This window comes from Spermophilus citellus (genome assembly GCF_964194105.1).
Source record: "Spermophilus citellus genome assembly, chromosome: 10".
NCBI classification, from domain to species: Eukaryota; Metazoa; Chordata; class Mammalia; order Rodentia; family Sciuridae; genus Spermophilus; species Spermophilus citellus.
The window spans coordinates 127213450-127229490 of record NC_138197.1 but is presented as its reverse complement, the minus strand read 5'-3'; the positions used below and the strand labels follow the sequence as shown (position 1 = coordinate 127229490).

Sequence of the window (16041 nt, the reverse complement as noted above, 5' to 3'; positions counted from 1 at the left end):
TTTCACAGTCTGCCTGGATTCATTTCAAGCTCCATTTCCTATATGCATGAGATCAAAGTCTCCAACATACTGCTCTCTTAAATGAAAAGCCTGCTGTAAACCTGACTTCCAAACAACCCAAGCAAGATCTTTCTCAAAATTTAAGGACTGGGGGGCTGGGGATGTGGCTCAAGCGGTAGCGCACTCGCCTGGCATGCGTGCGGCCGGGGTTCGATCCTCAGCACCACATACCAGCAAAGATGTTGTATCCGCCGAGAATCTACAAATAAAATTTTTAAAAAAACTTTAAAAATAAATAAAAATAAAATTTATAAGAGGGCTAGGGGTAAATGGGCATGGTGGCACATGACTGTGATTTCCATACAGGAGGCTGAGGCAGGAGGATCATGGCTAGTCTCAGCAACTCAGTAAGGCCATAAGCAACTTAGCAAGACCCTGTCTCAAAATAAACAAATAAATAAATGGCAGAGCATGGTGGTGCATACCTGTAGTCCCAGGAGTTTGGGAAGCTGAGGCAGAAGGACCAAGAGTTCAAAGCCAGCCTCAGCACTTCTTCAAGGCACTGAGAAACTCAGCAAGACCCTGACTCTAAATAAATAGAAAAAAGGGCTGGGGATGTGGTTGAGTGGTCAAGAGCCCCTAGGTTCAATCCCCACTACCAAAAAACGAAATAAGGTAGGAATGTAGCTCAGTGATAAGAACACTGGGTTCAAGCCTCAGTACCCCCCACTGCACAGTGAAGTCAGGAAATAAGAGTAGTTTACCTGTTTGTTTCACTTTTCTGAGCGTCATCTCACAAACTCCCACCCACCAACTTTATTGCAGTTTTATGTTACAAATCAGAACCAGAAGCATTCTCAGGGATCATCTGCTATATGAATCATAGGGCAAAATCTCCTTTTTCGGGGGTGCCAGACATTGAACCCAGGGGCACTTAACCACTGAGCCACTTCACCAGCCCGTTGCTTAGGGCCTAGTTGCCAAGGCTGTTCTCAAAATTGTGGTCCTCCTGCCTGACTCTTCCAAGTTGTTGGGATTACAGGTGTACACCACCACACCTGGCTCATAGAGCAAAGTCGAAACTGAAGCCCACTAGGTGTTAAAAGGGGCTGTGTGATGGCAGACTGTTTCCTGACTGCATCTCTGTGTGGAGCGGTACACTGAGGCTTCAACCCAGTGCTCTATCACTGAGATACACTCCGAACCTTTTTTAAATTTTGAGACAGGGTATTGCTTAGACTGCCTAGAAGTCAAGTTCACAGGAGGCTTTTCATTTAAGAAAGTAGTATAGCCAGGTGTGGTGGCACAGGCATGTAATTCCAACAATTTAGAAAGCTGAGGCAGGAGGATCACAAGTTTGAAGGCAGCGTCAGCGTTTAGTGAAGCCATGAACAACTTAGTGAGACCTTGTCTCAAAATAAAAAATATTTTTAAAAGGCTGGGGATGTTGCTCAGGGGTTAAGCACTGGTAGGTTCAATGCTTACCCCGCCCCCCCCCCCAAAAAAAAGTAGCATCCTAGAGAAGACTATGCCGTCTTGACGGGTCTAGGTTCAACTCTCAGTTCTTCAACTTCCTAATTCTATCCTGATAGAGCTCAGTGTTTTCCTAGCATGCACGAAGCCCAGGGTTCAATCCCCAACACGGAATGAACAAAAGAAAAAAAAATCTACCTGTTAAATCCCTAGAGATGGGAACTAAATGATATAATGGGTGTTAAGTACTTAATTGATGGTACATTTTCAACAATGTTTGTTTCTCTGTTTCCTTCTAGCTACAAGTAGAGTTGGCATATGTCTTAATAATATGAGTCAGAAGGGGAAGGTTCAAATGAACACAGCATTTTTTCCCCACGTCTGGATAACGATAATTCTCACAATGGTGTTCTGTAGGCACCACAAAATCTGGAAATGATTCTCCAATCGTCAAAGAAAGATTGCATTTTAACTGTGTGGAATGAAACGGTTTACATTTGGGAAGAAATTTTGCCTCTACACAGACCTCCTCACTTGAGAGCTGGGCCTCAGCTCCTCATCTACTAAACAGCAATGGTATTGTTTGCCTACTTATAGAACTGTTTGTGGAGTACAGGTTGTGAGACATCTTAAGTGCACCCGGGAGATGCCAGATGTTGTTAAATGCATCCTTAACTGCTTTGCTGAACTTGTTTCCGGGACTCTGACTTCTCCCGGTGGACTGTGAGCATCACGGGGGCACCGGCCTGATCTGTGTCCGAGACCTGGCGTGGAAAAACACCTGCTCAGTGACTCTCTTGGACGGAGGCGCTACTCTGATGTAAGGCTGCTGGATTGTAATTCTAACCCGGCGATCAACCCTGGGGTGACCAAACGAACCCCGGCGGAAGGAAATCTAATAGAAATAGAAGCTATTACTCCGTAGTTCGTGCTAATATCTCCAAATGTTAAACATTTTTTACTTTTTTCACTTATTGAGACACGGTTTCGTTAAATTGCCAGGTTGGCCTCGAACTTGGCGATCTTCCTGCCTCAGTCTCCCCGGTAGCTGGGGCTTGTGCCACAGCGCATGGCAAACTTGAATGTTTTCCTTTTTCTACTTATATTTTCTGGGAAGTTCTTTTTTTCCTCTCATTTAAACACGCCTATAGCTACACGTAGTGCGGCTTCTTGACTTTCCTTCGTGATTGGCTGCAGATCACCTTTCCGTGATTGGCTACGACATCTGCCGGTTTCTTTTCCATGATACGACAGGGGAAATGGGGGGGGGGGGCAAGAGGGTCTTAAAAACCTCGCCATTTTATTGGCTCCGGTAGGTACAGACGGCGGGGGCCCTAGGCTTTCAAATTTATGATTGGTTCTTATATCCGCCAGTCATATTGCTGGAAATCCCGTCCAATTATCTTGCTCGTACTATGCCCTCTCTGCCCGATTGGCTGGGAGGTGCAGGTTGGAAGGATCCTCATTGGTCCAAGAGCTCCAGCTTGTGAGCCCTCCCCTCGCCCGGCTGCCGTGGTTGCAGGCCCGGCCCTCCTGCTCGCTCGCTGACAGCGAGACTTAGGGCGGAGGGAACTGGGTCCGTTGGTCTGTCGGGAACGAGGCTCCAGCGGCCAGGCCCGTGCGGAGCCGTTACCATGGCAGCCGCCGCCGGGGGCGCGGACGACGGTCAGCGCTCGAGCCGCTCGAGCTCGGATGGCGAGTGCGCGGTGGCGCCGGAGCCGCTGACGGAAGCCGAGGGCCTCTTCTCCTTCGCCGACTTCGGGTCTGCACTGGGCGGCGGCGCGGGCCTCCCAGGCCTCCCGGGCCGGGCGTCCGATGGGGCCCAGTCCCCGCTGCGCTACCTTCACGTCCTGTGGCAGCAGGACGCGGAGCCGCGCGATGAGCTGCGCTGTAAGATCCCCGCCGGCCGGCTCAGGCGCGCCGCCAGGCCCCACCGCCGGCTCGGGCCCACCGGCAAGGAGGTGCACGGTGAGCGGCGCGAGCGGCCGGTTCTGCCCAGCCGCTCGTCGCGGGGGACCTGGCGCGAGTTACTAGCCCCTTAGAACCGACCTCCGACTCCCCCTTCCCGGCAGCTTGGAGTCCTCCGACGGCTGGCTTAGAGCCCAGGGTGACCCTTCGGTCTCCTTTGATAATAATTATTACAGCTGCTAAGGAGTTTTTCTAAAAAAGTCTTCCTGCTCGGAGCCGGTCTCTCCAGACTCCCCACACTTGATAATTCCTGAGAAGAGATTTTCCACGACTGCGGGTTTTATTAGTAGATAATAATACGGGATTCTGAGAATACTTTCATCATCAGAGAGAGGGGAGGCTAGAGCCTACAGCTAGGTTGTACCTGCTTGCTTAAGTGCACAGACCTGGATTGGACTCCTCTACCACACTCAGTCTTTTGGGCAAACTACAGGCCTTTCCAGCCTTGGTTTTCCCTGTGTAAAATGGGTATAATACCTGCTTTACAGGAATGTTGCAAGAGCCAAGTAAGGTACCGAATGTATAGCTCTTATCCTGGCTTTGTTGTGTGCTAAACACTTGGGGTCACACATGGTCATTTATTTATTTTTTGTAGCACTGGGAGGTGGAATCCAGGGCCTTGAGGCAGGCTGTCTATCACTGAGTACATCCCGGCTCCTAAATCCCATAGTTAGGAGTGTGTGTTTGGTGCTGGGGATTGAACCCAGGGCCTTGTGCAGAGGCAAGCACTCTACCAACTGAGCTATATCCCCAGCCCTAAATCCTACATTTTTGACCCATGTGTAGTGACCCTCTGACCATTTGACTTTCTTATCTTCATAACGAGATGTATTAGATCAAGATAGACCCTCTTGACTGATTCTTTGTAATCCTCACTAGAACTCTTTGAGAAACAGAAATTGTGACCATTTTAGTGATGAGGATCAGAGAAATTTGTCTTCCTCCAGGTCATGTAGAAAGTGCCTGTGCTGATATTAGAACCCAGGTCAATCACACTCAAAACTCCCACTCTCAGATGTCTACCATATTGTCTTCTACCTTTTATGAATGACACTGAAACCAGGCCCTGAGAGAGTAATAATATCGATATTTAGGATCTCCTCAAACAAGCTATGATTAACCCATTTGTTGGTGTTGTGAAAATTAAAGAAGTGCGGGACATGGTGGTGCACACCTGTAATCCCAGTGACATGGAGGCTGAGGCAAGAGAATTGCAAGTTCGAGGCCAGCCTTAGCAACTTAGCCAGGCCCTAACCAACCCAGTGAGACCCTGTCTTAAAATAAAAAATAGGGGCTGGGGTTGTGGCTCAGTGGTAGAATGCTCGCCTAGCACGTGCAAGGCCCTGGGTTTGATACTCAGCACCACATAAAATAAAATGAAGATTATTGTGTCCAACTACAACTAAAAAATAAATATTTTAAAAATAAAATAAAAATAAAAAATAAAAGGGGGCTGGGAATGTGGCCCAGTGGTTAAGTGCTTCTAGATTCCATCCCTGGTACCAAAAAAAAAAAAAAAAAAAAAAAAAGGAGCTATATATATTATGAGGTACTACATGGATGTAAGGATTTGTTATATCTGAGTTGCAATTTTTCAATCATTTCTCTGATGATGAAGGCATTGATTTCTATTAGCTCTAATATAGAAGCAGTATCATTAAAGGGGAGTGTGTTTCCATTTGGGAATTACCAAATTTAGGTAAGTCATTGGGAATGACCTGTTTGGGGAGAGGAATAGAAGATGATTGGTGTAGTCAGTTCCCAAGAATTTCCACGTAAATCACCTCATTTTGCATTTGCAGCCATTTTGAGCTGGCAGGGCAACTCACCCTTGTTTTGCAGATGATAGAATGAGGAAAGGCCATGGGGTGTTAACCAGCTCACTCAAGGTCAAACCCAAAAGTCAGAATTGCTACACAAAGTGGCCTTTGCTGTGGCTAAGGTGCAGTTCAAGTTTCTCTTTGTTCCCCGTGTGGTGTGGTGTTGTGTACCCTGGCACCTTTACTTCCCTTTTTTTTTTTTTCTTTTTGTTACTAGGGATTGAACCCAGGGGCCCTTAAACACTGGGCCACACCCCCAGCCTTTTTCGTATTTTATTTAGAGACAGGGTCTTTCTGAGTTACTTAGGGTTTCACTAAATTGCTGAGGCTGGCTTTGAACTCCTGCCTTAGCCTCCTGAGCTTCTGGAATTACAGGCATGCGCCACTGCGCCCGGCTGTTTCCTTTAGATACTGTGGTGGTTAAAGGGTGAATTAAGGAGGAAAACTAGTAAGCCCTCCTTGTAAGTCATGACTATTTTTTTTTTTTTTTTTAAAGAGAGAGTGAGAGAGGGGAGAGAGAGAGAGAGAACTTTTAATATTTATTTTTTAGTTCTCGGCGGACACAACATCTTTGTTGGTATGTGGTGCTGAGGATCGAACCCGGGCCGCACGCATGCCAGGCGAGCACGCTACCGCTTGAGCCACATCCCCAGCCCCACATGACTATTTTTTTAATGGGCATTTCTTATTCTCGTCACAGCTTTGAAGAGACTGAGGGACTCTGCCAATGCCAACGATGTGGAAACAGGTGAGTGTGTGCTGTGGGTCCAGCTCCAGGGATTTGTGGGCTGCTGGGGAGGGGAAGGGCCAGGAATCAAAACCTGGGAAGACGCCGCCAGTTGGCCTGTTCTTCGTTCTCTGGCTTTGTACTCATTTTGAAGAAAGTAAGACAGCTTAAGTACTCACTCCCTTTGCCCCTTGTCACCTGGAACCGCCTGATCATGGCATCTTATCACCCTGTGGGTCCTCTGTTGCTGGGGACCACGTCTGCTTTTGCACCCAGCACAACTCTCAGCCAGAGCAGGTACTGTTTTGAACTTCAGGCTAATAGGAGTGAACTTACCTGCCAGGTGCCATCTGCCACCTCCAGCTGCTCCATGAGACTGGTCCTCAGATCAACTTGTGTGGTTGACAAGGCGTGGGCAGGGCCCTCACAGGACTCAGGGGACTGCTCTCCTGCATTCACTAGGCGGTGGCGGTGGCAGCAGCAGCGTGGAAGGCATCTAGACAGCTTCTAGGACAGAAGTTGTTAACTGTGTGCACTGGCTTAATTCTCCCTGTGAGTCAGGGGAAAGTGGTGCATTAGTTTTCTTTTTTCTTTTTTTTTTTAAAGAGAGAGAGAGAGGAGAGAGAATTTTAATATTTATTTTTCAGTTTTTGATGGACACAACATCGTTGTTTGTATGTGGTGCTGAGGATTGAACCCGGGCTGCACGCATGCCAGGCAAGCGCGCTACCACTTGAGCCACATCCCCAGCCCAAGGTGCATTAGTTTTCTATCTGCTTTAACAGAGTACCCAAATTTAGTGGCTTAAGCCACATGAATATATTTTCATGTAACTCCATAGGTCAGCAGTCCAACCCGGGTCTCACTGACAAGGCTAAAATCTGGTGCCAGCTGGGCTGCATCTCTTTCCAGAGGTTCTGGGGAGAATGTGTTTCCCTGCCTTTTCCAGCTCCTGGGGGCCCCTACAGTCCTTGCTTCGAAGACTCTTCTACTGTCTCCAACTCCAGCTAAGAAGAGTCCTTCTAACCCTGCAGGTTCTCTGATGCTTGAAGCAGGGAAAGATTCTGATTTTAAGGACTCACGGGTGATTAGATTAGACCTGGATAATCCAAGATAATCCCTGCATCTCAAGGTCCTCAGCCTTGGTCAAATATGCAAAGTCCTTTTGGACACCTAACATCTACAAATTCTAGGGATTAGAATGGGGCATCTTGGGGGACCATTATTCTGCACGTCATTCTGCTTTGGTGGTAGGATGCTGTGGTCAGCAGCTCAACTGTGAGCACCGATGACGAACTGTGGGTCACAGGCGCCCACTCGCAGCAGGTATGAGGGCAGGTGTTGCCCTACGGGCTTCAGACGCTCCCCCCCGCTTCTGGAACGGCCGTGGTCAGCAGGTCTAGCAACTGGAGGGGTTTCAACTCTCTTCACTTTGGTCTTTTTTCCATGAACTTTAATATTTTGGAATATTCAAGCAGCAACCTAAGATAGTTCCTCAATGAAAACCAGTAACCATTGTGTTTTTTAATATCTCCAGTGTATGACCAGAGAATGTTTACTAACACCTCCCACAGAAAGTTCAGTCCATCTTAAATCAGGTGGTTTTAGTACTTTGAAGAAATTCTGTAATTTTCCATTCAGAGCCTGTTAGATTTACCTGAAGGACTCAGTGGTGTTTTTCACCATTACTTTTTTTTTGGTACCAGGGATTAAACCCAGGGGCACTCAACCACTGAGCCACACCCCCTACCCTTCTTTTTAGTTGTAGACAGACACAATACCACAATACCTTTATTTTATTTATTTATTTTTATGTGGTGCTGAGGATTGAACCCAGCGCCTCACACGTGCTAAGCAAACGCTCCACCACTGAGCTACAATCCCAGCCCTTTTTTTTTTTTTAATATCGTATTTAGAGACAGAGTCTTGCTAAGTTGCTTAGGGCCTTGCTAAATTGCTGAGACTGGATTTGAACTTGTGATCCTCCTGCCTCAGCCTCCGGGCTGGGATTACCGTTTGCACCACCGCGCCTGGCTTCACCGTCATTTTCATGGCATTCATGGTGAGCATTTTCTGTTCATTCTGAACATGTTGGGTTTTATAAAATTTAACAATTATAATGAACATACAGTTTATATCCTGTGGTTATTGTCAAGTCATAAATGATTTTCTATGAGTTCCTAATCACTTAAAGTATGTTGAGGATGAAAATAACAGCTGCACTTAAAATGTTTCGGAAGTTATAAAAACATACAAGAAAAATATCCATACTGTTAGCAATGGATCTGATTGCTGTTCACTTTTTTTATAATTTTTCTTTTTTTTATATATTTTGTTAGTTGTAGATGGACACACAATATATTTATTTTTATGTGGTGCTGAGGATCAAACCCAGTGCCTCACACACATGCAAGGCAGATGCTTTACACTAAGCTACAGCCCCAGCCCTGCTGTTCATTTTTTTTTAAATATCTTTAATTTGTAGGGCTGGGGATGTGGCTCAAGCGGTAGCGCGCTCGCCTGGCGTGCGTGCGGCCCGGGTTCGATTCTTAGCACCACATACCAACAAAGATGTTGTGTCCGCTGAGAACTAGAAAATAAATGTTGGAAAATTCTCTCTCTCTCTCTCCTCTCTCACTCCTCTTTAAAAATATATATATATCTTTAATTTGCTCATTTATTTTTATGTGATGCTGAGGATCGAACCCAGGGTCTCAAACGTGCGAGGTGAGTGCTCTACTGCAGAGCCACAATCCCAGCAGTGCTTGTGCATGCACACACACACACACACACACACACACACACACACACCCTGTTCATTTTTGATGGTGGCCAGGATTGTGGCTCAGGTAGAGCGCTTGCCTAGCACATGTGAGGCACTGGGTTCAATCCTCAGCACAACATAAAAATAAATAATAAAATACAGGTATTGTGTCCAACTACAACTAAAAAATAAATAATAAATAAAAATATTTTGTTGGTATCTGTCCAGTCCCTTTTCCTGTGCATAGAAATTTTCTTTTTGGGGGCTGGGGATGTGGCTCAAGTGGTAGCACGCCCGCCTGGCATGCACAAGGCACTGGGTTCGATCCTCAACACCACATAAAAATAAAATAAAGATATTGTGTCCACCTAAAACTAAAAAAAAAAAAAAAAAAAAAAAAAAAAAAAAATTTTTTCTTTACAGGTTTAAAACGGCTATGTACACTTTTTTGTAGCCCACATAATATTTTGTGTATTATAAACATAGTCTATGTAACCATTTGTTTTATCAAAATGCAAATATCTCACCAGGTATAGTCGCACACACCTGTAATCCCAATACTTAGGAGGCTGAGGCAAGAGGGCTGCAAGTTCAGGGCCAGCCTCAGATATTTTAGCAAGGCCCTAAGCACTGTCTGGAGGGACCCCAGCGCTGCTGTGCCCCCCCCCCCCCCCCCCCGGGACTGAAGCTCAGCTAACACCGCTGCTGTCCCCTTCCTCCCCACCCTGGTGGTGTCAGTGCAGCAGCTGCTGGAAGATGGCACGGATCCCTGTGCAGCTGACGACAAGGGCCGCACGGCTCTCCACTTTGCCTCCTGTAACGGCAATGACCAGATTGGTGAGTCCTGGGAGGGCCTGGGACTGGGCGGTGGAGGGAGCTGCCGCCTGCACAGCGGGGCCACAGGGGGAACCCCACAGGAAGGAACCTGGCACCGCAGTCCCCTGCCCCTTCACCTGTGGAACCAGCACTGCCAGATGGGGAAGGACCATGAGTGACTCTGAGGGAGGAGTCGGCTGGCGGGGACAGAGCCCTAGACAACTGGCAGCTTTCCTCAGGGAGGCAGCAGGACGGCTGTTTTTGTTTTAAATGTGGTGCAGCTTCAAACAATGAACCGTGCCTGTCCACCCCCGTCCAGTCATCAGCTGTCTCAGCTCCTGGCAGCCCCACACCCTGTCTAGATCCCACCAGGCTCTCACCCTGTCTAGACCCCGTTCCCTGCCGACTGGGCTGGGCTGCTTTTGAATTTCACATGAACAGAAGCACACAGTGGGCCCTCCTCTGGACACACCCTCAATCAAAGTTACATGGGGGTTAATCCAGGCACAAATGTTGTGCGGGTCAGTAACTTGTCCTTTCTTGTTCTGGTTACTACCTGGCTGTGTGCTCTTCCCCAGTTCACCCGTTCTGTTGATGGACATGTGCATGGTTCCAGGTCTGGGCTATTGAGAATAAAGCTGCATTCTCGGACTTGCATTCGGTGGCTGTGAGCGCTTGACTCTGCAGGGTGCAAGCCCTGGAGAGGGAGTGGAAGCACCAGGGTGGACATACCAAACTTTTCCCTAAAGTGGACGTCCCAGCCCCCCTCCCCCTCCTGCCAGCAGTGTCCCATATTGTCCCCCTCCCTCCCCATGCTTACTGCCAGTTCTTTTTATATTTTAACAGCTCACAGTGGTTTAATTTGCATTTCCCTGCTGACCAGTGATGTCAAGCACCTCTTTATGTATTTACTGGCCATTTGTAGGTCCCCTCATGTGAAGCATCTGTTCAAGTATTTTTGTCTATTTTCTAAACAAGTTTAGACATTTTTATATGAAATTTTATTCTCAGCATTTTAAAAAATGATATAATTTTATTTTAAAAATTTTAGGCATTTTTTCAATATTCTAGGTATGTATCCACTATTAGTGCCCTTCTCTCTGAGTTTATCTTTCCCTTCTATGGGTGGTATCTTTTTTGGGGGGATGGGTAGATATTAGGATTGAACCCAGGTGCTTTATCACTAAGTTACATCCCTAGCACTTTTTACTATTTATTTTGAGACAGGGTCTCCCTAAGTTGGAGAGGCTAGCCTTGAACTTGTGATCCTCCTGCCTCAGCCTCCCAAGTTTCTAGGAGCACAAGCATGCACATAGCACATACCACTACCTACAGAGCTATATCCCCAGCCATGAGTGGTATCTTTTAATGAACACAAGTTCTTAATTTTAATGAATCTAGTTGATCAGTCTTTTGTTTTTTTATGTTTAGTATTTTTGTGATTTTTACAAAATCTTAGCCTATCCCAGGGTCATGAAGATATTCTCTGGTTTTCTTCTAGAAGCCAGGCTATTCCACCTCTCAGTTAAGTCTGTGGTATTTCTGGAATTAGTTTTTGTGTATGGTGTGAGGCTCAGTCCAGTGCTCCCACACAGTGTCCTGGACCCAGTTGACCTTCCTGGGTGTCCAGTAGGGTAACTGGCATACCCTGGCAATACCACAGGCACCCCTGGGGTGACCCGAGACTGTCTGGAGGGGATGTCATTCACTGAGCTCAGCATCCTCATTGTGGCACTTGGTTAAGGGAGGAGAAGAAAATGACGTGGGCAGCCTTCTCTAGTAACTTCCTGACCCCTAAAAATAGCCCCCTTGCACCTGTGTGTGCTAAGGAGCCCTCCTGGGATCTTGAGTTCCCGGATCTGAGGGTCCTGCACGTGAACCCCATTGAGTGGTGATGAAATGAATGAATGAAACAACATAGGGAACCGGGTTTGCAAATCCAGCATCCCACACTGAGCGAGCCTCAGCCAGCCGAGGGGACTGGTCCGGGGCGGGGAAGCCGCTGGCAGCTCCCTGGGTTTTCCTGTTTCTAGTGCAGCTGCTCCTGGACCACGGGGCCGACCCCAACCAGCGAGACGGGCTGGGAAACACGCCGCTGCACCTGGGTAAGTCCTCAAGGGTCTTCAAGACACCTGTATTAAGATACATCCTACTGTCACGTGTAACCAAGAAGAAGAACAATAAAACCCTGTGTAGCACCAACAGGCTCCTGAGATGGAGGGTCTGGGGTCTTGCTGGCTCCCAGCATCAGGGGACAACCTGAGCGTCCAGGCCCCACTTCCCAGCAGCCTGTCTTCCGTAGACCATCCAGTCCCTCTGCAGTTGGCGGTGCCCTTGGCAGAGCCCCTGTAGCAGCCTTGACCTGCCAGCAGCACCTGTGGGAGTGTCGGGAGGCCTTGGCCTCGCTCTGGCCTTGCTGCTGACAGGTGGCTTGTGAGGCCTCAGTTTCCCCAGCCGCACAGGGAGGGAGGTGGGCTGCGTTGCCGAGTGCTGCCCATCGGCTGCCCTGGGGACACCTCGTGGGAGCTACAGCTTGGCACAGGCTCACTTGGAGCCACAGCCCTGACCCCTGCACCCAGTGCTCCCGCTCTGACGTCTCTGTTCCTCCTCAGCGGCCTGTACCAACCATGTCCCTGTCATCACCACACTGCTACGAGGAGGTATGTGGTCCCCCCTCCTGCCCCTCCTCCCTCACCCCCACCCCCAGTGTGCTCACCTCTGCCTCTCCCCCCAGGAGCCCGTGTGGATGCCCTGGACCGGGCTGGCCGCACGCCCCTGCACCTGGCCAAGTCGAAGCTGAACATCCTGCAGGAGGGCCATTCCCAGTGCCTGGAGGCCGTGCGGCTGGAGGTGAAGCAGGTGAGCCTGGCCTCCTGTGCCAAGTCCAAGGCCCTGCGCAAGCCCTGGGCAAGGCCTTGCTCACCACAGACACCCTGCCTCTGGCCTCCGGGCCCCTGGATCATCTCGAGTTAGCCCCAGGTGGCTCAGCCGGCCCCCCTCTTCCAGATCATCCACATGCTGAGGGAGTACTTGGAGCGCCTGGGGCGGCACGAACAGCGGGAGCGGCTGGACGACCTCTGCACCCGCCTCCAGATGACGAGCACCAAAGAGCAGGTGAGCACCTTAGGGGTCCAGCCGGGTGTGGCAGCCTTGACGCCAGTCCAGCCCTAGTCCAGCCCTGCTCCAAGGCCCTCGTATCAGAGAGGCTGTGCCTGCCATGCCCCTCCCAGCCTCGTCCCCTTCCTTTGAAGGTGCAATGGCTGGGATGTGTTCCCCAGCTGTGCTCTTGGTGGCAGCCTGAGGCCACCTAGTGTCAAGGATCGAGCCCTTGGTAAATTGTTCCATAGTCAAGAGAAGCCTCCAGGTGCCCTGGGAGGAAAGGCAGTGCCCGGGGCGGAGCCTTGGTACGGGGAGGCCAGGGAGCCTGGCACCTGGACCAGAGCCTGGGTCTCCTCCTACAGGTGGATGAAGTGACTGACCTCCTGGCCAGCTTCACCTCCCTCAGTTTGCAGATGCAGAACATGGAGAGGAGGTAGCGAGGGAGGCCCCCGCTTCCTGCTCTGCCACTGACCCCCGCCCCTCTGATTTCTCATTACAAAGAAAAGCCCGGTTTCTGGGACTTTGAGCTACACTTCTCTGGTGAGGACCTTGCCCTCGCCCTCAGAGGCCAGGGGCAGAGATGTTCTCCCCACGACCTCAGAACTGCTCCCAACCACAGTCTCTGTCCCATCTCTGCGGGCCGGGACCACAGCCCCTAGCTGCTGCTCCAGCTCCTACAGCACCGGCCAGCTCTGCAGCCACACGCACACGCTGGCCCTTCATGCTGTCCTGGTGGGCCTCACGCATCCCAGGGCCTCCCGGGGCCCTGTCCGGCCCTGAGGCCAAGCCTTCTCTATGCACCTTCCCAGCCTCGGGCTTATTGCCGTCAGCTGACTTGGGGCAGACACCCTCAGGCACCCCCGGCCAGCAGGCTCCATGGGGCCCTTGTCTGTCCCTGTACCTTTTTCTGGTGCTTAGGTTTAGGCTCATCCCGACTTTCAAGGAGACAGTGCAGGGAGTTTTCTGGTTGGAACAGAGGGTTGGTGACATCCAACAAGGTTAGGAAGGACCCTGCCGAACCCAGAGCAAAAAATCTCCACTCCTTGCCCTCTCGGTCACTGAAACACCAGGAAGGTAAGACGGCTCTGCAGCCTGGTTGTCCTAAGCTGATGGTAGCCCAAGGGGCCCAGGCCTCAGGTCAGGAGCCTGCGGACAGGTTTCGTGGGTGCAATGGAGTCCAGGGTCTTTACCGAGAGCAGTGATCCCAGACCACCCAGGTGGGCCGGGTACCATCACAGAGATCCTTGTAAGAGGGAAGCAGAAGGTGAGAGCAAGCGGGTGTGCTGACGGAAGCAGGACGTTGAAGAGGGAAGGAGTCGAGAAGGAGTCACAAGCCAAGGAATGCAGGCCACCTCCAGAAGCCATGGACTCTTCCCCCAGACTTCCAGAAGGATGGCGCTGCTGACACCTGGACTTTAATTCAGTGAGACTGATTTTAGATTCCAGCCTTCAGAACTATAAGAGAATAAATTTGCATTCTTTGCTCAGTGTGTGTGACTTGCTGCGGGTCCCGGCACACCAGTGCTATAGGCTGTAGCCGAGGCTCGGCAAACCCCAGAGGCCTTCATCCTCCAGGCCCCACCCCACTGTGGACAGGCGCAGGCAGAGCTCCTCGAGGCAGAGATCTGCTGTAAGGAAGCCAAAGACCCCTTGGCCTGCCCCCTCCAACGAGGCATTTGGCCACAACTTCAGGTGATCAGGCAACAGCTCGTCTGGCCTGCCCACTTGCCCTCTTGCCAGATTAGAAGCCCTGACGACTTTCAGAGGCCCCAGCTTGGTGTGCTTCAGGTCTGAATTGAACTCTAGGACTCAGCTGCTCCTCAGACCCTGGAGGAAAGGGGGTGTGAGGTACTGGCCAAGCCCAGGGTTGCCCCCAGCAAGCTGTGGGAGGAGAAGCCAAAGCCCATGTTGGCAAGGCCAGGGAGTCGGGGTGCTGTGGTCCCCAGGAGGGGAGGCGGGGGGGAGGGAGGGGGAACACTAGGTTTCCATGGATCTCAGGCTGCTGCAAGCACAGTGCAAAGCCGGGGGTCAAGGGAGTGGCCTTTCTCCCTTCTACATTCAGGTGACACTCTGCAGTGAGCTTGCCTTTTTCCAGGGTCCCCTTGGACCTTGGCCATGGCTCAGGGTGGGCAGGGCAAGAGGGAGTGGACCTCAATCAGCGGGGCCCTTTCTTGGTCCCAGCTTCTCTAGGCCTCCTCCCCCACAGGCTGACCATTCCACGGAGTTGAAGCACAAAGGCCACTGAACTTCAGGTGCAGGGGTTCAGTTAGGAGGCCCTTAGGAAGGCACGAGCCCTCCTGTAGGCTGTGCAGACAGGCCTGAGACCAGTGACACCACCTTGGACCTGCAGAGTCACTCGTGCTAGGACCTCGAGACTGCCCCAGGAGACTGGGCACGTTCCCGGGACAGCCTGACACCGGGAGTGACTGACTGACCCCTCACAGTCCTAGACCCTGACAAGCCAGGCCCAGCAGGGACACCAGGGCAGACCTCCTGCTGCATCTTCCACTAGAGCCCCAGGTGGCAGGAGAGCCAAGGCAACACCTGTCATTGTCCCACCCCTTCCAGCTACATGCCGTGCAGACGGTGACAGAGGGCCTGATAAGTCAGTCATTAAACACTCACCAGCCAGCTGGCCAGCCTTGCCAGAAATATCCCAACCAGGTTATTTCCGGTAACTTCAAATCTGACTGAAAAACCAGCCAGATGAAGTCGGCTCCAGACACTGGAGTGAGTCAGAAAACACCCAAGTGGTCCCGAGTGCTGGGCAGGGCGGGCAGGAGAGCACGTGGCCGGCGGAGGGTGTCCTCAGAGTTAGTTCATTGCCAGCTGCTCTGCAGCTGCTGCCCTCATGGCAGTGGGTGGAGCAGAAAGGAGCTCCGCAGGAGCTGAGCCCCCTCTGGTGAAGACTGCCTCACACCCCCTGGGTCATCCGTGTGAGCCCTGTGTCCTAGCTGGGAGTGCTCTAGGTGGCCTTGCTGCCGCTTAGAGGGAAGCAGGTTTGCCAGGGTCACCTCACCAGGTTGCTGGAGCTAGAACCTGATCTACCCGAAGTCCCCACTGTTTCCACCATGTTGGCCTCTAGAGCCCTCTCACACGCTGGGTGACATTTGCTCACATGCAGGGTGACATTTGTTGAGTTACTCTGTGCCCTTTATCCAAGCCCTTTGGTTTAGTATTTGCAATAAGATGTTGTCACCATTTTATGTATCCTTCCTCTTGGAAGAAAGAGAGAAAGGAACTGGCTTGAGGTCAGGCAGAGGTGCCTGGGCCAGGTTGAGCATTCTTTCTGCCAGGTTTCCAAATCCCAGGGTCCCCAGTGCTGCTGGGACATACTTGGTGGGGACTGTAGGACTGTGCTAAGTGAATCCCTG

At 50.7% G+C, this 16041-nt stretch overlaps 1 protein-coding gene across 9 annotated transcripts; it reads left to right on the top strand.

Moving 5' to 3' along the window:
- The first annotated feature begins 2986 nt into the window (after positions 1 to 2986).
- On the top strand, positions 2987 to 14154 carry ANKRD54 (ankyrin repeat domain 54). Of its 9 annotated transcripts, none has more exons than XR_014024224.1 (9): positions 2987 to 3441; positions 5962 to 6009; positions 9491 to 9589; positions 11607 to 11673; positions 12181 to 12228; positions 12303 to 12427; positions 12575 to 12682; positions 13169 to 13931; positions 13981 to 14154. XR_014024224.1 is itself a non-coding variant. In XM_081311536.1 (8 exons), exons 1-8 carry the CDS (start codon positions 3108 to 3110, stop codon positions 13035 to 13037), a joined length of 837 nt encoding a protein of 278 aa, XP_081167662.1. In that variant the 5' UTR covers positions 2991 to 3107; the 3' UTR covers positions 13038 to 13311. The 9 variants fall into 9 exon arrangements, 4 of the variants coding, with proteins under 4 accessions (XP_081167662.1, XP_081167661.1, XP_081167663.1 ...); XR_014024225.1 differs by having other exon boundaries at positions 11602 to 11673; XR_014024226.1 differs by having other exon boundaries at positions 3303 to 3441; positions 9496 to 9589; positions 11602 to 11673.
- The last annotated feature ends 1887 nt before the right edge of the window (positions 14155 to 16041 follow it).

Coding starts and splice junctions, on each gene's coding strand:
- ANKRD54 (XM_081311535.1), top strand. CDS start 3,108: ATGGCAGCCGCCGCCGGGGGCGCGGACGACGGTCAGCGCTCGAGCCGC. Junction 9,590..11,601: donor TAACGGCAATGACCAGATTG/GTGAGTCCTGGG, acceptor TCCTGTTTCTAG/TGCAGCTGCTCCTGGACCAC. Junction 11,674..12,180: donor AAACACGCCGCTGCACCTGG/GTAAGTCCTCAA, acceptor GTTCCTCCTCAG/CGGCCTGTACCAACCATGTC.